General features: G+C 46.1%; 1 protein-coding gene across 1 annotated transcript; it reads left to right on the top strand.

Moving 5' to 3' along the window:
- Positions 1 to 815: 815 nt before the first annotated feature.
- Positions 816 to 20,688, top strand: LOC142784646 (uncharacterized). The gene is made up of 4 exons (XM_075883076.1): positions 816 to 956; positions 9,796 to 9,973; positions 16,710 to 16,851; positions 20,506 to 20,688. Exons 1-4 carry the CDS (start codon positions 869 to 871, stop codon positions 20,599 to 20,601), a joined length of 504 nt encoding a protein of 167 aa, XP_075739191.1. The 5' UTR covers positions 816 to 868; the 3' UTR covers positions 20,602 to 20,688.
- Positions 20,689 to 21,740: the final 1,052 nt, after the last annotated feature.

Below are 21,740 nucleotides of genomic sequence, written 5' to 3'. Positions count from 1 at the left end.
TGCATATAGTCCAGTAGATCCTCCGTGAGCGGTCACAACGTGGTTTATTTCGACGTTTCGGCCTAGAGTCTGGCCTTCATCAGGATGAAGGCCAGACTCTAGGCCGAAACGTCGAAATAAACCACGTTGTGACCGCTCATGGAGGATCTACTGAACTATATATATATATATATATATATATATATATATATATATATATATATATATATATATATATATATATATAGTCTGATGAAGGCCAGATGAAGGCCAGACTCTAGGCCGAAACGTCGAAATAAACCACGTTGTGACCGCTCACGGAGGATCTACTAGACTATATGCAACGCTACGGCCACTCCACCACCATGCCTATATATATATATATATATATATATATATATATATATATATATATATATATATATATATATATATATATATATATATATATATTTTGGACACATTTTGTCACAGGAACAGTGACAAGACTTGACTAACAGGGTAGACACAAACACTATTTTATTGTAAGTGAATAATAAAGTTCTTTCTAGAGTCTATAAAAATTTTAACGGCGACAGCACACACGAGGCCGGATGCATTTTCAAGCCATTTCGTCGAGGCACGTCACTGCACATTGTAAACTTCGTGTTCTATTTGGTGATAGTTAAGTGAAAAATTATTCTGATGTGCCGGGAAAGTGCAAGAGACCGGAAAACGAAGGAGTCAATACTCGCCGCTGCTCTTGCACGTGTAGCTTTTGTTGCCCATTAATATTCTACAGCACAGGTATAAATTAACCACTCAGATACCAACTTTACTGTGAACTGAAAGTGTTTGCCTGTTTTCTCGGCTTTTAAGCAAAACAGTGCTTGCTGATAGAAAGCCGAATATGTTGTTCTTTGCGTTATCCATCGCGCTAGCGTGCTCGAACTTGGTCGCAGCTTCAGTACAGTCGCCTACGCTAACATCATGTTCCAGTGAGTATACTAGTATAGTAAGGTGTGTACATGCACCCCTCATTGTGATTTTCAGCTTTTAAATTTGTATAACTTGTTGTGACACTATAGGGAGTCAGTGTTAGTTAACGTGCCGTTCTGCGTATATCTAAATTGCAGTACGAGATCACTATCTTTAAGTATAGGCTAAATTTAACTGAAAGTTAAACTTGCAAACAACCTCTAAGAGCAAGCTAGAGGACATAACTGACAACGACTAGAAGCGTCTTAATAAAATAACATTTGTAGTGAATAAGAAAGACGTTGATACCATCAGGTCAGGTATCATCAGCACAAGAAGAAGGCACGAGATCGGCGATCAAGCACCGTCATCTGGGTTCGCCTGCGTTCCTTTAGAGCTACCACCCGCTTGCTCAGTCCTTCAATAAACCCCCTTTACATTTGGTGGATCGTGCTGGGTAACTGCATCACCTACACCCTGGAACTCCGATCCCGCACGCTGCCGTCAACCATGCAAGTTGACGCTGCCCAACAGACAGCACCTCTCGCGGCTCCTACTTGCCCCGGCCCGGTTCACCAGCGAGACCCCCCGATCTTTTCGGGCGCCGAAGACCAGGACGTCGAGGACTGGCTGTCGTCCTACGAAAAAGTCAGTGGACCAAACAGGTGGGATGACGCTGCTAAGTTGAGCACCGTCAACTTTTACTTGGCTAATGTGGCGAAACTATGATATACAAACCACGAATCCGAGTTCGAGAACTGGGCCACTTTCAAGCAGGCAATATCCTCGGTTTTCGGTCGCCCCGCCGTGCGGAAGTTGCGCGCCGAACAACGCCTGCGCTCACGGGCACAAGAACCTGGCGAAACGTTTACCGCATATATCGAAGATATACTCGATCTCTGCAAGCGCGTCGATGCCGCAATGAGCGAAAGTGCCAAGATTCAGCACATTATGAAAGGTGTTGATGACGACGTCTTTCAAATGCTCCTGGCGAAGTCTCCTGGCACGGTGTCTGAAGTGGTAACTCTGTGCCAGAACTACGACGAATTGCGACGGCAACGAGCTCTCACCCGTCGTCCATTTCAGCCTAACCAACCACTCGCTGCCCTGGACGTCGTACCTGACCACTCCCGCCTTCTAGCACAAATGAAAGACTTTGTGCGTGAGGAGGTCGCACGTCAGCTTTCCCTCCTGCCGTTTTGTCAGCGCCAAGAGCTCCCGCAGCAGCAGCAAGAGCAACCACCGACACCGTTAGCTCCCATGCTCCGACATGCACTTTAGGATCAGATTGCCGAGGCTATGCCAGTGCCCTTTCAGCAGCAAGTTGTCGCCGTGCCTCTTACTTATGCTGACGCAGTAAAGAGGCAGCAGCCACACCAGCCCTCGCCGTTCAATGGACTGCCGCAGGCCACCGCTCCTACTCAGTCTCCCGTCGCATGGGCTCCTCCCCTCGCTACCACAGCCTCGACTCAGCCGTATGCCGCGTGGGCGGCGCCCCTTGCTGCAAATGCCTGGCGAACGCGCGATAACCGGCCGATCTGTTTTGCGTGCGGCGGACCTGGCCATATCTCCCGATACTGCCGTCGCCGCGTGCCCGCCTACACAGACGTCCGACCACGAAGCAATTACTTGGACCGACCACCTTTTGGTTATGAAAGCTCGGATCGTCAGTCAAACACGTCTTCCCGTGACTATCCGGCAACTTCGTCTCGTCGCTCACCTTCACCCAATCGACGCTCCTTGTCACCCATGCGTCCACGACCAGCCCCTCAAAATGAGGGAAACTAGCCGTCGCAGTTCAAGGGGCAAGAACTGCGCTATCGAAATGTTCAAGTCCTCGCACCTTGCCGTCAAATATCGTCGAAGTTTTTGTAGACGGCGCCCATGCATACGCTCTTGTGGATACCGGTGCCGCTGTGTCTGTTATAGACGCCAAACTTTGCCGCAAGCTCCGAAAGGTGACGACGCCGCTTGATATGTTCTTACGTGCAGCAAATGGAGAACCTGTTCGACCTATAGCCGCCTGCACTGCCCGACTCAAAATTGCGGAGGACCACTACATTGTTGAGTTTATCGTCCTTTCCTCGTGCTCTCATGACATCATACTTGGCTGGGATTTCCTATCCCGTAATCGTGCCGTTATAGATTGTGCCCGTTCCGAACTTGAACTATTTCCGTTCTTCGAGCAGCCCTACGACCACACTAATCAAGCCGCGCACAAGCTAGTTGTCAAAGAAGACACTGACATTCCACCGACAATCCCCCTCTGTAATGCCTCTGGCCCTGAGGGGTATAATAAAATGAAAATGAAATGAAAAAAAAAACAGCTGTTTTGCTCCCTGTGGTCTCCGACGGCATGCGTGATGAAGTAGCATTTTTCGAGCCATCACGCCTCTTTCTAAGTCGGAAACCACTTCTGCTCCCTTATTCAGCCCTCTCGATTTCTAATGGAGCCAGTGCTCTCTGCCTTACCAATCCCTTTCCGCATACCATCAAACTGTTTAAAGGCGAGTCTCTTGGATGCGTACAGCCCATTGATAACGGACAAATTTTTACCGTGCCGCAAGAATCATCCCAAAGTGACCTCGCCGCCGTCAGTGCTCTTAACCACTCTCATCTACAGGCTTCAAAAGTGTTCGATTCGGCGATCGCAGACGGACTGTCACCATCTCAACGATCTGAACTCCTCCAACTGCTGTACCAGTACCGCGAATCTTTCGATGTTGTTCAACCTTCACTTGGCCGCACTTCTACCACTCTACATTACATCGATACCGGCTCCCATGCGCCACTACGACAGCGACCATATCGTGTTTCTGTAGCGGAACGCCAAGTTATTACTGAACAGGTGAACGATATGCTGCAACGTGGCGTCATTCAACCTTCACAAAGTCCATGGGCCTCACCTGTAGTGCTCGTTAAAAAAAGGATGGTTCCGTTCGCTTCTGCGTAGATTACCGGCGCCTAAATAGGATCACTCGAAGAGACGTGTATCCTTTACCCAGGATTGACGATGCCCTTGATACTTTACAAGGTGCCGAGTTTTTTTCATCATTAGATTTGCGCTCAGGGTACTGGCAGGTCCCCCTTGCCGATGCCGATCGACCAAAAACAGCCTTCGTGACACCGGACGGTCTGTATGAGTTTAATGTCATGCCCTTCGGCCTCTGCAATGCACCTGCCACCTTCGAGCGCATGATGGACTCGGTTCTTCGGGATTTGAAATGGCAAATCTGTCTCTGCTATCTCGACGATATAGTCGTCTTTGCGCCAGACTTTGGAACACATCTCGAGCGCCTCAAACACATCCTCACGTGCCTGCAGAATGCTCAGCTCCAGCTCAACCTCAAGAAGTGTCACTTCGCTGCTCGGCAACTTACGATTCTCGGGCACGTCGTATCAAAGGACGGTATACTTCCAGACCCGGCTAAGTTACGTGCTGTCGCCGACTTCCCCAAACCAACGACTATGAAGCAGTTACGGAGCTTCGTGGGGTTATGCTCCTACTTTCGCCGGTTCGTGCGCAACTTCGCCTCTATCATTGCGCCTTTGACCGAACTTATAGGCAGCACCACTGATATTTCGTCATGGTCTTCTGAGTGTGACCAAGCCTTCTGTACCCTTCGTAGTCTCCTCACTTCGCCACCAATACTGCGTCACTACGATCCTACGGCAGCAACTGAGGTTCACACCGACGCCAGTGGTGTTGGCCTCGGTGCGGTTCTCGCGCAACGCAAGCCTGGATTCGCCGAGTATGTCGTCGCCTACGCCAGCAGAACTCTTACCAAGGCTGAATCAAACTACAGCGTCACCGAGAAGGAATGCTTGGCAATCGTTTGGGCGCTTGTCAAGTTCCGCCCATACCTTTATGGCCGTGCTTTTGATGTAGTAACGGACCACCACGCATTATGCTGGTTATCGTCGCTTAAGGACCCATCAGGTCGTCTTGCCCGTTGGGCTCTTCGGCTTCAAGAACATGACATTCGCGTGGTATATCGTTCCGGCCACAAGCATGCCGATGCTGATGCACTATCACGATCTCCCCTATCCCCGGACATCGCATCTGTTTCCTCGGACAACACGTTGTCAGCGCTTGACGAGGACACCATCTCTTATGCACAACGCAATGACCCATGGATCGCTTCGCTTCTTGACGCGTTATCCGAGGCACCGACACTTCCAACCACTCGAACCCTTCGCCGCCAGGCTCCGCACTTCAGTATTCGGGATGGCCTTTTGTACCGGCGCAACTATTCAGCAGATGGTAGGAAATGGCTACTAGTCATTCCCCGAACGCTGCGCTCTACCATCTGCGCGTCGTTTCATTCCGACCCGCAATGTGCTCACGCCGGTGTTTTCAAGACCTACGAGCGCCTACGAAAAAGGTATTACTGGCGCGGAATGTTTACCTTCGTCCGCCAGTTCATTCGCAGCTGCCACGAATGTCAGCGGCGGAAAAGCCCGCCACATCCTGCAACAGGTTCATTGCAGCCACTTCCATGCCCAGACCGCCCATTCGACCGTGTAGGAATTGACCTTTACGGACCACTACCATTAACAACGGCAGGCAACCGATGGGTTATCGTGGCAGTGGATCATCTAACACGGTACGCTGAAACTGCTGCTCTCCCCACAGCTGCAGCACAAGACGTCGCAACTTTCATACTCAATCGTTTTGTGCTTCGTCATGGTCCTCCTCGAGAACTCCTCAGTGACCGAGGGCGTGTTTTCCTCTCCGATGTAATTCAAGCACTTCTTCAACAGTGCCATATGGTTCACCGGAAGAGTACAGCCTACCACCCACAGACGAACGGCTTGACTGAGCGGTTTAATCGTACTCTGGGGGACATGCTCGCTACGCATGTTGCTTCTGATCAAACAATCTGGGACCTCGTTCTCCCATTTGTGACATACGCGTATAACACCGCTACGCAAGTCACTACAGGGTTTTCCCCATTTTTTCTCCTGTACGGTCGCGAACCATCACACACCATCGACACTTTACTCCCATACTCGCCAGATCCCTCCGAATACAAGCCTGTCTCGGAAGCCGCTCGTTACGCAGAAGAGTGCCGCAAGCTAGCCAAGCGGCTTACTACATCCGACCAACAGCGCCAGAAGGAGCTCCGTGACGACGACCATCGTTCTGCACCAAAGTTCGTTCCTGGAGCACTTGTATGGCTTCATGTACCGCCCTGCGCCCCTGGTGTATCACCCAAGCTACTCTCCAATTATCATGGTCCCTATCGCGTGGTCGAGCGTACTTCACCCGTGAACTACGCCATTGAACCCCTCACGCCACCGAGCGACCGTCGTCGGCGTGGACGTGATATCGTTCACGTAAACCGTCTGAAGCCGTACTTTGACCCGATTGTCCCCACGTGTTAGATCGCCAGGATGGCTCCAACTTTTTCGCCGGGGGTAATTGTAGTGAATAAGAAAGACGTTGATACCATCAGGTCAGGTATCATCAGCACAAGAAGAAGGCACGAGATCGGCGATCAAGCACCGTCATCTGGGTTCGCCTGCGTTCCTTTAGAGCTACCACCCGCTTGCTCAGTCCTTCAATAAACCCCCTTTACACATTTATCAATGGGATTAAAACTTGATAATTCGAAATAAGGTTGCACGAAGCTCGTAAGCTGACAAATATTGCTATTTGTGCCCGAATGGCCAGACAAATTCCTGGTCTCATTCATGCAGGATGGAAGTCTTCAGATAATGTGTGAGGGCTTATTAGGCTGTGCCCAGCATGTATAGAGTTTATGGCCTACGTAGTACCAGCCGACAAAAAAGATTGTTCTGCACTCGGCGTTATGGCTATGAGTGGCGGGGAAGGTTTGTAAGCACAGATATTGAAATTGAACGAGTTGATTGATGCCACTGCAGCTAAGTTGGTAGATTACCTGACGTGTTAACTAGAGTTTGCAGGAAGGGTCTCTGCAAGCAGCATGTTATTTTTTTGTTCCCTTTTTTCTGTATATCTATATACTAGTTAAATACAGCCAGAAAAATACAAATAGCCTCCACCCTATCAACCTTAACCTACCTGTTTGTTGATTTTCATTCAAGTTGTAACTAAAGAAAAACGAGACTTTAAACTTTAGCCTTTTCCGCTTTTACGTAGGTGTGTTTCATCATGGCTGTTTAGAGGTTAAAAGGTTTTTAGAGAATTAAGAGCTTTATCTGTTCATTGAAAACGTGATGTTTTGTCCCAAGTGCAGTCAGTGAACAATACTTAAACTTTAGGTTTGTAATGACGGATGCACCGAGTTGATGAAGTGCGCCGGGCTCAGAAATATTTCACGAGATGAACATTATTCAGCAAAAAAATACTCGTACAAGATCTACAGTTTACTGAGTGGTTGATTCTAAGCGCATTTCGTGTGGGGAATCTGAGACGGTTTTTAACAAAACAGAAATCACGTCATAAAAAGCAACGTGCCATGTCTGCTTATTGTACCCTTATGAGTTGTTGATGAAAAGGAATACAGAGAAAGAGAAAAAAATCTTTATTAAAAATAATCGGTCAATCCCGTAATGCATATCCAGTCGTCCCCAACCTTTGGCTGGAATTTCTTCAGACATACCAGCAGCAAGGATGTGACTGTTTGTGTTTTGCCAAACGCTCGGGTATAGGCTGCTGAGCAGGGCCTCTTTGATTTCAAGATTGTGCGAAACGTCGTTCTCACTCGGACGTGCCTCCATTATGCGAACCTGAAAATTCACAGCATATCTACGTAGTGACTGATGATGAATGGGGTGAAGCTCAGTCCGTTCGTCTGTCTGTCTGTCTGTCTCCACGCCGTTTAGTTATCACTCACGTACTGCAACGGCGCACTGCCATCAAGTGAACATCGTGAAAAGTAAAGGGTGGCTACGGAGGAGTTACTGAGCCCCAGCGTAAGGAGCTTCGCCCCGAAAACAAAGTTATTTTCGCAGTGCCTAATATTCACGGGGTAGGATGGTTGCGGCCTACAGTTACTAGTTTCCTTTAGGCAATGTACGTGTAGATGAGCCATAGTTGGCAAATGATGATTGATTGATATGTGGGGTTTAACGTCCGGAAACCACCATATCATTATGAGAGACGCCGTATTGGAGGGCTCCGGAAATTTTGACCACCTGGGGTTCTTTAACGTGCGCCCAAATCTGAGCACACGGGCCTACAACATTTCCGCCTCCATCGGAAATGCAGCCGCCGCAGCCGGGATTCGAACCCGCGACCTGCGGGTCAGCAGCCGAGTACCCTAGCCACTAGACTACCGCGGCGGGGCCTACTTGGCAGTCTACAAACGCGTTGTGAGCAGTGTGGCCCTACACTGTGACGTAGAAATAGTGACTAATTGTTCAGTACGTCTGCCTTGGTGGTACAGTTGTTATGGTGCATGGCCTTGAAAGTCACGTGTTCAATCTTAGTGGCGGTGGTCGCATTTCAATGCCAGCGCACGTTAAGAAACACAAAACACTCCAAATGTCTGGAGCACTCCGCTAAGGCATCTCTCTTCATCAAACAGTGGTTTCCGGATGTAATACCCAGCATACCATTTGTAATTCACGGAGCTGTTTTCCATTACCCCTGTGTATACAGGAAGCTTCTCAAGGAATGCTAGTTACGTTGGTGATTGTTCTGAACTATTATGTTTTTTATTCTACTTCAAGATTTTTGGTCAGACGTACTCTCATCATTGAAAGAAAAAGGTGATCAGTGGCAAGCATTTCAAATAAAATAGCGTTCATCGTGCAGCCATCAACATGGACAGGCATGGATATGCACACTGCTACCAAAATGGATATGAGCGCATGTTACTAGAACAAATAGAGTATGCTCATTATACCACTGCTAAGGCTTGTTGCCGTTCGCGCTTTATAAGACCCCAATTGAAGAAGAATACTTCATTGTTTCCCGAGTTTTCTTCAAAATAGTAAAGAAATACATATCGTTCACAGTGTATCAAACAGCGTTTGTATGTATTGTAACGTGATCGTGACGTTGACGAAGGCAGTATAGACTGTATGTCCAAGAAGAAATTGTTTAAGAGTCCGAACTTGTGGTCGGTAGATGGAAAGTTAGATTACAGTGATACGCGCTGGCACTAATGCGCTAATACAGTGAACAGATCATCGTTCACAGATCCACTCATCTGCGGTGAGGCGCAGCCGCCTTTACAAGTGTCCATGTGGCAGTCAAAATTTGAGTATTACCAATAGTAGCTGTGCTCGAAAATGAAATCTGCTATTCTAGTTTTCGTGCTCAAGCCTACCAAATGCCAGAACTCTGGCATGGTTTGCGTTAGCCATTATGAAGACGTGAAGCTCTATATTGATATTGCTGTTTTTCCTGCTTGAGTGTTCGTTCAGGTGTTAGGTTACCGTCTGGGAAAACACTTACACCTTTTGTTCTTGTCTCCAAGATACCTTTGTGTGAAATAAAGGGGTTAAAAGCATATGAATGACTGGCCATTTGGTAGGAAGTAAGAAACAAACATATTCACCTTGCCCCGCCACAGTGATCTAGTTTCTAAGGTACTCGGCTGCTGACCCGCAGGTCGCGGGATCGAATCCCGGCTGCGGCGGCTGCATTTCCGATGGAGGCGAAGTGTTGTAGGTCCTTGTGCTCAGGTTTGGGCGCACGTTAAAGAACCCCAGGTGGTAGAATTTTCCGGAGCCCTCCACTACGGCGTCTCTCATAATCATAGCGTGGTTTAGGGACGTTAAACCCCACAAATCAAAATCATCAAACTTATCCGCCTTGAATAAAACTGTATTTTTATTGTAGAGGCGCATGAAACTTCATGTAGGAATGAACAGCTATATGTAACCCTGATATGCACCACAATGTGTTCCCCTCCCATTCAGGTGCCCAGAGCGTCAAGCTTAGCGGCGTAAGCATAACGGACGCCCAGATTGGGAAAACTATGAAAGTGGATTTTTCTATGATCATCACCACGCAACTAGCATCGAGCCCAACCCTGAAGATAACGATTAAAACAAGCAGTGGTTCCACAGTTCCATGCATCAACAACGTTGGTTCATGGTAAATACTCTTTGATTGTTAAATATACATTATTATTATTATTGTTCACCTTGAGAATGCTCAGTTTTAAAATACTGGTAAAGAGATGACATTAGTGGATGCCATTTTCGCGCTGAACGCTGGCATTTTCAATGTGGTTGGACATGAATTCCACAAGATATGTTACAATACTTACTAAATATACAGGTAAGAAATATTTATTCCTATTGAGTGCGCGAAAAAAATTAAAGTTCAACAGAAAGACACCTGGGCAGTGCGCTGTGTCCATGTGTCTTCCTTTTGTGCTTCAAAATTTTTTCGCGCACTCAATTAAGATGAACTACGAACTCGCCCAGCAGTTCGTGGTTCTTAAAAATATTGCTCTCTCTCTTGTTGCCCCTTAGCTCACAGCAATGATTGAGGAGTGCGTAGTTAGGATCTTAAAGATACAGGTTAGTCAATACTACCCCAATGGCACACTGAAACGAGTACTCCCCGTGAGGTGGCGTCAAGCTAGCAATGACTATTGTACTTGCACTGATGCGTTTAGGTAATATCCTCTATGCTTATGCAGATAAATCAGTGATCCATGCTGAAGATATTTACAGCGAGTCTTCTAGCAAAGTTACATCTTACGTACACATTTATTTACGTTCTGCCAAGAACAATTCCTCACATATAGCGCGACTTTTAAAGAAGACCTTCGATGAAAAAATTTTGGTCTGTCTGTCTGTACATTTGGCTGTTTGCCCGCCCTAACGATATCTCAAACGGCAGCAAAAAGCCCATCCCATTCGCAGCGCCCACCAATATTACTCAAGGTTTAGCGTTCATAGTTGTGCGATTGTAAATTAAAAAAAAGCAATTATTGCGCATATCTGAGGCGCCATAACAACACCTCGAAGTTTTGTATGACTGCCTTTCTAATGAAAGAGGCACACACAAGTAACTCTAAGAAATGTAGCGTTGATCGCGCTGCGCTGACAGTGCTACGCGATGCTCAAAAAGGTGTTTCTAACGCTTTGCTGCGACGTCACGGTGGTGGCACCTGCCCGTCGTTTTGCGTTCTTCACCCTGTCACTTCCGAGACTGGTGCGCATCTTTCTCCGCGGGCTGCACGCCTTCGTTTTCGAAGATAACTGCCAGATGGCGGTTTTGTCTGACGTGCCTCGATGCGCTCGTTCGCCTCCGCTACACGCTAGAGGCACTCTAACGCAGCACCTCCAGAATACCCTTTACCAATTTTCTTAAGCAGAACATCAAATAAACGTTTTGTTCACTCTCTCCAGACGCAAGACTATCGTATTTCGACTTCATTTGCGGTTTAACATGCACATTTGGAACCAATTTTTTAGGGGCAAAGCTCCTTATAACGGAACCCCTTCGTCCCTCGTAGTCTGTAACAAGTATAACATTTTGACCTCCAAGGTGGTGCCGGTGATAGACTTCTTCTGTGCGTTGTTGAACAATAAAAAATAGTGCTTAATGTACATGTTAATGGCTGCTAAGAGGGAATGAGAGACAGGAGCATTCGGCTTTTAGTTAACGCGCAGGCTGCGATCACCATTAGCAGCCATTGGCATGTACATTGAGCACTATCTGACAAGAAAGGGTTGCTACGTTATACTCGCTGGGTGTAACATCCTTAGCTTTAGAAAGGTTTAGCGAGCGTTGAGGCGCAGTGCCATGAATACAATGAACTTGTATATATATACCATGAATGAACTCGAGGTGGTTAAAAATGGGAAGTAGATACGAAGCGCAAGCCGTAAGAAAGTAAAAGCCAAATTCTCCGCCTCTCATTTCCTATTAGCAGCCATTGGCACGTACATTGAGCACTATCTGACTGAAAAAGTTTGCTACGTGATACTCGCTGGGCGTAACCTCCTTGGTTTTCGAAAGGTTTAGCGAGCGTTCGGCCGCAGTGCCATGAATACAGTGAACTAGTATATACCATGAACTCGAGGTAGTTAAAGGTGGGAAGTGGACCCGAAGCGCAAGCCGTAAGAAAGTGTGCGTGTGCCACTTCTCGTTTTGTCCTTGGAACGTCCGCTGGATGGCGGTGCTTCTGTATGGGGAATATATGATGAAAAGATGCGAGATGGTGGTACTTGGAGTGTTGAATAGATGGACGAATGGACACATAGGCAGATGCATGGATGGACGCATAGATGGACGCATGAACGGACGCAGGGACGGATGCAGGTCAAGTGTTATACCTATTTCGGGTATGTGCCACTGGTGGTTACATACGAGGGACGCCCAAGCCACGCCATAACGGTATGAAGCCTTTGTGTTCTGTACATGCTGTAAATAAACTTTTTCTAAACAATGAGCTTCGCCCCTAAAAGACACTTCGGTACGAACATTGTTAATTTGGGCTAGCTGCCTTCACCACGCATCGCGGCACAGTGCATGACAGTCATAAATATCCTGCAAAGAGAGGCGTAGATCCACGAATCGCCATTTCACGAACCAGCAGTGCACAGAATAATGGCCTTCACTCTGCTACGCTAAGCCGTGCTACCATGAATGCTTAATCATTGTTGACAAGCCAGACGCTCGGGTTTACGTTATAGAGAGCATATTGTGAATACACTGTTGTGACAAAGACATATTGAACATGAAAATATCATTTTCTATCTTCCAGCAAACTGCGCAGCAGACGGGACACAAGGATGAACGAAACTAGAAAGACAAGTGCACAGTTGCGTTCCTTCCTTGTGTCCCGCCTGCAGCGCACACCGCGCCTGTATGACGTTAGCGGGGGATTCACGTGCTTTCGAGGCACGGCGCCGTACAGAAACTACCATCGTGGTAAAACTCGACAGAGAAGCAGTTCAGTTGGTTATCTTGTATGTAGTGGCTACCGACGCTGTTCTGACAAGCATGGGACACCGCTTTTAAGCCTTATTTAAAAATCACAACGCTTTGTTTCTTAGAACTTTGGCCGCTTGCATCCGCGGCGAGTGCCGTGCAATGGTGAGGTACTGCTCTGTGCCTCTCTATGATCTCTCACCCGTGAAAAGGGTGTTAGCTTTCTAAACTATCCTAACGATCCTAAGCAGGGGAAGCAGTAGATAGTCAAACTCGAAAAGGGAAAGCACCCGACGCCTTCATCGACTGTGTGAAGCAAGCACTTCGCTGACAATGAGTTCTGCTATATCCGCCGTACGCGCCATTCTTCTGTAAAGCTTGTGACCATGTTTGAGTGCCTCGCCAGTGTTTCAGTCATTTATTGCAAGGAGGCTACAAGCATAGGCACATTATAGCAGGTGCAGTGCCGTCACGAAAACTACCGCTAGGCCTCCGGATAGAGAGCCGAAGACGTGGCCCCCAAAGGGCGCAGAATATCTGAAACTATGTCTCTACATATATGTAGTTATCTGATCAAGACAAGCGTGTTTATAGCACACTGCTTCACATTAACTCATAATGAAAACCTGCTGTTGCTGTGGAGTGCACATGCTCAAATTGTTAACCTGAGGAGGTGCAGATATTTAAGCAGACCTTCTGAAGCTTTTCGCTATGCCACGTGCGTGGACAGAAACTGTATTCAGTTTACCTCTGACACGTTAATCTCTGTGGCCCTTTCAGTGGTGTATATTATCAGTCTTAGCTATGTGAAATATTTTGATACCTAACGACGATCCTGTGTGGTAATTATATGAACTACTACGCGATATTGCCCTCACTGAACAAACAATACTAAGACCAACTAGAGTCATTTGACAAGGCCTGGGAGTGCAACAAGGTGAAACGTGCCCCCTCCTCCAGCCACACCAGCACCTGCCCTTTAAGTCCCCCCTTGCTGCAATACAACACGAGCTCGCACTTTGAATACAAAACACCGCAGACACCCATGACCACAATCTCAGCACGATTATCTAACGTTTGGTAATTTGATGCTACATCGCCTCTTTAGTAGACGCCCCTAAAGGTCGATTGACTGCCGAAACAGCAATTTAAACAGCTGCTTAGCAGTAATGGTGTCATGTTTTGTTTAAGAATACCAGAGAGGGAGAAACCAGAGATTACCACCTTTTCTCCATGTTTATAGTCCCCAGCGTTGCACCACAGAAAAAATAATCCTATAAAGCAGAGCAGGCGTGCCCTTCTCTTTAAGATTTTTGTGAAAGCTAATGTGCTTTTCACGGGAGACCATTTCACATCACCATTTGCACTATTGCGCATCGCCGCAGCGAAAAAATATATTCGTTTATAATGCACTGTGTGCAGAGAACGCCACGAACTCGATGATTGTGTGGCGGGATCGCAATTACACTTATTTGCAAGACAAGAGCCATGACGGTGATGCGAACTTCATTGACGGTCTCAACGCCACAGGTCAACGTGACCTGCGTCGTACACCATTGTGCCGTCGATGATACCAGGGCGTTTCGCAAGCTGTATCTACGTACTTGTAGATGCTGAAGAAAGGTACGCTTATTGAAACGTTGAAAGAAACACTCGAACAGTTAGTATACCATAATGAAAATTGCAGATGACGAGCAAGAACACTCGTCGGCCACCTGGGAAATTTCTTGGCCTTGTCGATTGGGCCGTAACTAAAACAAGCTCATAACTGCACTCAAAAGCATTCGTTGGTATTTATCCTCACGAGGCTGTTCGCTCGACTAAGCCCTCGCCAGAACCAGCCAATCCGCGCATAGGAGCAGCGGCTGCTGTAGCACTGTTGAAAGCGGGGACCCCGCGCTGACGTCACGCGTGAGACGGTGCCACTCCAAGATATCGAAGATAAAATTGGTTCCAAATCTGCATGTACACCGCAAGTGTAGTCTAAAGATGATAGTCTTGCATCTGGAGAGAGTGAACAAAACGTTTATTATATGTTCTGCACAAGAAAATCGGTGAAGAGTATTCTGGAGATGCTGCGTTAGAGTGCTGCGAGCTTCTAGCGGAGGTGAACGAGCGCATCGAGGCACGTTAGAGTTACTGTATATGCTACCTTTAGGTAGCAGAGTTGCGCCACTGTTTTCCGGGTGCCGCTCGCTCCGCCTACGGAAATTCAGCGCCCCTATTCGCCGAGCGCCAACACGTGGTCATAAGCGGTTAAAATGCACTGCGGAGAAGCCAACGCTAGGATGATTCCGGGCAGATAAAGCGTGGTATACATCGGCTGTCGTTTCACATCAGCTGTCGTGAGCCGCAATTGTAATAGCAGCGCAATAGAGAGCCGTGCGTAATATGGGCGTCGCATGGGCACTCTCGATCGCTGTTCAGCTCGATTCAGTTGAAGGCGATACAACTACACCTGGCTTCCTCACGCAGTTTCTGAATGAGTCCGACATGATGACAAAATTTCTTCCCTAACTGGTTTGAATGCATTCAAAAGTGCAAATTTAATTTCATTGTTGCGAATGGGAAAAACAGCGAAAAAGGCGAAGCTAGTGTAACCAATCATAAATATGTATCTCACTGGTTCAACGAGCTACGCACTTTGCTTTATTATTACATACCAAGAATGTAAGCATCAAATCAAGGCTTTTAGGTGTGACCAGAGCAACCGAGTTTCTCTCATACTTTAAAAAACTTAAAAAAAGCGCAAAAATAAATAAAGCAACGCTTGTACCAGAATCCCTGAATATTGAGGCACTATGTTTCACTCTCAAGCGCGATCGTTGCTTCTAAGTGGGTGGTGAGTGGCTTTCCCGCAAGACATTTTAACCCAAGATGGCGTATTTTGGAGCAACTGTGCTACCTAAAGGTAGCATATATAGTAACTCTAAGGCACGTTAGACACAAGCGCCATCTGGCAGTTATCTTCGAAAAAGAAGGCGTGCATCCCGTGGAGAAAGATGCGCGCCAGTCTCGGAGGTGATAAGGTGTAGAACGCAAAGCGACGGTCAGGTGCCACCACCGTTACGTCGTAGCAAAGCGTTGGAAACACCTTCTTGAGCATCGCGTTGAACTGTCAGCGCAGCGCGATAAACGCTACATTTCTTAGAGTTACTTGTGTCTGCCTATTCTAGTATAAATGCAGACATACAAAACTTCGAAGTGTTGTTATGGCGCCTCAGTTATGCGCAACAATTGCTTTTTTAATTGATAATCGAATAACTATGAACGCTAAACCTTGAGCAATATTGGTGGTGCTGCGAATGGGGTTGACCGTTCGGTGCCGTTTGAGGTATCGTTAGGGTGGACAAACAGACAACTGTACAGACAGACAGACCAAAATTTTTTTGTCGAAGGTCCCCAAGATAGACTATCGTCTTTAATGAAGCGGAGGTTGCGCTCGCTGTTTCTGTTGGGGAGCGTAACTTAGCTATTGGGCATGTCCGGCTTATCCAGGGGGTGTGGTATCTGCTCACAATGCTGGCTTTGTTTTTTTTTGTCTTAATATGTCTCTCTTTCACTATTCTTACGTTCTCTCCTTCAGCGTTTATTTCTATTTAGTTATTCCTTCCTAAACCATTCATTGCTACGTTATACTCTCTCTGATTCTTATTTCCCTCCTCCTCACACTCGCTTCCCTTTCTCGCTCTCGTATTGTACAGTACTGTGCAAAATATGCAGTGATCTAGTAACCTGCCTGAATAGCCGAGTGGTAAAGATGGCTCACGCTCACTTCAAAGTCTACACTGTGACAATTATTATATTTTTATTGCTATTGATGGTGCATAAACTGGGCAACACTGGAAACACTGGAATACACTGGAAGAAACACTGGAATAGTCTTTATGTTTTTGTATTAGCCCACCCACCCTTTCATTAAAAAAATTTCTTTATTCAGCACGTACAAGCTATGCGGAGGTACAACTAGCCTTGAACAAGAGTTTGGTATGCCGTGGAATAACCAGTGTCCCATAAACCCAATCACTGTTCAGCAGTCGATAACAGCAAATCTTGACCCGTCGATACAGCTACTTATCGGGGTAAGTACGTTGCGGTTTGTTCCTCTGTTACCTCAAAGTGTTCAAAGAATGCTTAATTGTTATTTTGACTTTATATTCTTACTCACTGAATGAAAAAAATGGCAGATACCACGTACTGTGCCAATCGATGATATGCGAAGCACGAATGAGCAATGTTGATAAGTCGCTTTAAAATGAGCACAACGTTACGATGTGGAGGTAAATGATACTGTACATGAGTTCCGTGTTATGATTATCATGTTTGGATGTGTTGTTTGCCTACGTCATCTATTCACGTCACGTGATATCAAATTTAGTATGCGTGGAGCTGGTGAAACGGCCACGATCGCGCTATGAGCGTGGTATGTTGTCATCTTCTTACATGAGATGCGTGTCAGAATTATCATGTTTGCACCAGTCATATATTTTGTCATTCGTTGACGTCTCGTACCACCAAATTTGGTATAAGTTGAGCTAGCGAAACAGCCGCTACCGCATTATGAAGGGCCCAATATACTCCATTTTAATGTTGACACACGCGCACGCTGGGCACAGCGACGCTACGTTTGCAAAACGCGAGCACTCTGTATTCTGATGCCAGGTGCGACCAGCGTCCGTCGGATCGGCCCCACAATAACCAGCGTGAAATGCGACATGCTGCATTTCGCACCAATGCATTGCCCAGACAACACTACGTCTCCCTCTTTTCGTGACGGAGGGATGCCGGACGCGCTGAAAGGCGCATTCATCAAAGCAACGCAGTGCGGCGCGTGCCTGCGAGCATAAGGCAGGACCGGCGCCTGGCGTGGCAACGCCGGCGTGATGCGACAAAATCAGAGCCGGCGAGCACGCGCATCGCGTCACGTCGAAATGCATTGGCACCTTGACTGCGGCCTGTAGTAATGTTCTCATATGACAAGCCTCATGATTATCATGTTTGCAACAGTAACATACCTCCGTCATCCATTGGCGTCACGTAATACCAAATTTGGCATATATGAAGCTATCGAAACGACCGCGAGCGCATCATCAGTGTTGCATGGGGTCATGTTATTACATGACATGCATGTCGTGATTATCATGTTTGGATGCGTCATTTACTTATGTCGTCCGTTCGCGTCACCTAATACCGAGTTTGGTACATCTGAAGCTAACGAAACAGCCGCGAGCGCATCATGAGCGTAGCATATAGTCATGTTGTTACATGACACACATCCTATGATTATCATGTTTGCAGCAGTCATATACCTTCGTAATCCACTCACGTATTGTATTATCAAATTTGGTATATGTGACGCTTGCGAAACGGCTGTGCGTGCATAATGTAGTCAAGTTGTTACATGACAAGCATGTCATGATTTTCATGTTTGGTTCGGTCGCTTGTGTTTGCCATGCAATAATGCCATACCTTACCAGTTTTGCAAAGTGCCATGTGAACGAAATCACCGGAAGAGCTGCAGGACTTTTAAATGTAAATCATGACATTCTTTACATATATGTCATAATTTTGATGTTTTATGTAGACAAATATGTTCTTCATACAATCATGTTATGCCATACCAAGTTTGGTATTGGTACCATTATTGAAATGGCCAGGAGAGATAAAAGTCGTACATGAATAGATAGATAGATAGATAGATAGATAGATAGATAGATAGATAGATACGCTCTAAATCGCCAAAGTTCTCTAAGAAATGCTTTGCCTTTCTTAAGCGTTGTCTTCAACGAGGGTATGGGACGCTGATGTGCGATCCAGTGCACACCCTACGTGGTGGCTCATGAAAGGTTGTGCAGCCGGGCAGTCGGTTTTCACTAGCAGAAGCAGAGTGCATCGACCTTTCGAAGCGAGGGATGGTTTGGGAATGCCTAATTGTTATTTAGTGTTTATTATTCTTAATTACTGAATGAAGAAGAAGCGTTGCCTTCAACGAGTGGTGGGACGCTGATGTGCGATCCAGTGGCTACATATACGGGGTCGGCAGTAAAAGGTTGTGCTGCTCGACCACTTGGTTTTTACTAGTACATGATATCTGCGTCGGCCTTCGGAGGTGACAGAAGGGGGAGGGGGGAGCAAACAGTTGCAACGAGACACAAGCATGCGGCACAATACGCGGGGCGCGAGCATGTGCAGTGGAGGTGTAGATGTAGTGTACTCGGCCCACGGAGGCCCGAAAAGAAGGCACCTACACTCCTTGAAGTTTTGGACAAGACTACTTTATTTTCCCAGAAAAACAGGCTTCGAAAGCGACAACCAAAAGGGATGGCTGCGTATCTTCCGCGGCCCTCCGGAGATAACGTGAGGCATGTTGGCCGCGTCTTCGCCGTGCGCCTCCGCATACGAATTGGTATGCGCACACAAATAAAATTATCGCGATAACCGGCGTCATCGCCCGCTACAAGGGGTCCCCCCAAAAGAGCGGAGCCTGGGAAAAAAAAAAACGAGCAAATGTGCGAGTTAGTCCATGAGGTGAGCTGGTCTAGGGGGGGACCCCTTGTAGCTGGCGATGACGCCGTGATCGCGATAATTAGACATTGCCGACGCACGCCTCGTGACATCGTGCGACTAAGAGATGTTCCGCATTTGAAAGACAGATTATTGTCCGACAAGATGCCGTCACCCTTTCTAGTCAACAAGGCACACAAATAAAGTCAATGTCTCGCATTCTGGAAAGTTTATGTTCGGAAGGGACCTGAGCGTCTATGTCTTAGTCAATGTGTGTCTTAAATTTTCTCTAACAAAGCTAAAGTACAAGTGGCAACCACCGCCTCCACAACGTTTTCTACGTTCAGGTTATTTTACAACTTTGCCTATCTTCGTTTATGTTCTTTCTACCGGATTCACTATTTTGCCTGTTAACCGCATCCACTTAGTATACACACTTAGTTGTACGATTTATTGCACACAGTATGACCTGCCTACATGAATGTTTCGTTTCTCGTGTATCACCAATCCCATTGCACATAACGCATATATATTGCACAAAACACCGAGACCAGCACAATTTTGACGAAGAATGTTGTCGATGAAAGACCTATAGTGGAGGAATGAGTCCACCAAAGCTGCCTAAGCAGGTCTTCGTTAAGTATGAAGCAGTGGGTCTGCAAAGAAAACACAACACATGTAATTAAAATTAGGCAATCAGGTGGGCGACACATTCAAAAGTCATCCCATAAAAAACTTCAGTTATTCCTGGAGAATTTAGTGACAAATGAAACTTTCAGGATGTAACAGAGAATAAAAATTTCGTAGATATATAAGCTAAAATAGCGTTGCTATGCAAACCACAAGGACGCTGCTCTGACTGAAAGCTTGGCGGACCCAATTTAATAATGGCAAGAGGCAAATATTGTAGTGTAATTTGATTGCCGTTAACGTTATGGAATCCATATCAAAATTAATCCCAGGTGCTTCCAAAACACCAAGTCCGGTAATCATATTAGGCTTTCAATGAATGAAATTGGAGAATATGACATAATTTCAAAGAATAATATATATTCAACAAGTGAATTGAAATCCCGTTGTAAGCATGAAGGTTTCCAATCTAGAGAAAAAAAATTTAAAACCAAACATATAGAGGAATGAAATTTTGGTTTATGACATTGTTGTGCATTCTGGTCACACTCTAGTGTTGCATTTGTACCTGGCTGTACTAACCTGTCAATTATCTTTTACAGACGGCGCCAACAACACTCACTATTCAGATTGCAATACTGAACGGAGGAGTTACGGTTGGATGTCAGTCCTTTAAAGTGAATATAGCTGCTGCTTGATTTTCATCAAAAAGAACGAAAATGAAGTTGCACCGCTTGATTGAAGTAGATTTCGAAGCTGACCTTTTGTCTCACAATAAAATTTAACAATCAACTTTTTGAATATTCCATTCATGACATTGTAGATGTTAGTGTAAAATCAGTGAAAATTAGCAATAGAATAAATCTTCAGTGTTTCCCACCCAGCATACACAGTCGTTACGGGGCAAATAAACGATGGCTCGTTGAATCAGAACTCATAGCTATAGGCTCAAGATTCTTGTTGTTTACTATAGGACAGAAGTAGTCTAAAAATAGCATTTTCTGTGCCTAAATATGCTGAATGCTATAAATCATTGCCTCCTAGGTTATGTACGAAGCGTATCATATGAAATAAGCTTCAAGAATATGTCAACTTCTCGAAATTATATTAGGAATTATCTAGAAGAAAAAAAAGATACATGGTTGTTTCAATTCTGTAATGCAAATGACACGCTAGTGAACTTGTGACATTCCCTCGAGCATTGCTCGTAAAACGTCTCCTCACGTTGATCAAAGAAATTAAGAAATCGGAAATTTACCCTGTTTTATTTATTTATTTTGCGCATAAAATATTTAGCTGCAAAATCGGATCAGCCAATGCTTTTTGGGAAGGCCGCGCATAATTACAAGATGCCACCGGAGATTATGGTCGAATCCAGGGAGCGTTCGTTGGAGAAGAGCGCAGAAAGGAAATACTTGAGCGTGCCGATGTGTTCTAGGAACGTCCTATTTTTTTGTTGCCCATGGCGGCCGAAGGAAGCTATGCGCTGAGGCGACAAATATATTGTTTCGTGGTGCATTAATCTGAATGACGGGTGCTTAAAGTTCAGAAGGCCAGCATTCGCGTTCAAGCAATAGCCCACAGCTGGACACAACTTGTCAACACTCGGACACACTAGTAAATATTAGACGCTGATGGCCAACAGATTTAGCCGACTCTAGACACCATTACAGAACGCAAGTCACGAGTTTACCACCTCGCTAAGGTTTCATTTGAGAAAGCAGAGTGGCGTCTCATAATCATATACTGGTTTTGGGACGTTAAACCCCACATATCAATCAAGAAAGCAGAGTACATACTCTGGCGTGAACGTCATTTTCTACCGCTCACGTTTCAC

The sequence above is a fragment of the Rhipicephalus microplus genome, unplaced genomic scaffold (assembly GCF_043290135.1).
Source record: "Rhipicephalus microplus isolate Deutch F79 unplaced genomic scaffold, USDA_Rmic scaffold_15, whole genome shotgun sequence".
Taxonomy (NCBI): domain Eukaryota; kingdom Metazoa; phylum Arthropoda; class Arachnida; order Ixodida; family Ixodidae; genus Rhipicephalus; species Rhipicephalus microplus.
The sequence above is the reverse complement of the archived record's forward strand: the minus strand, read 5'-3'. Positions and strand labels throughout refer to the sequence as shown.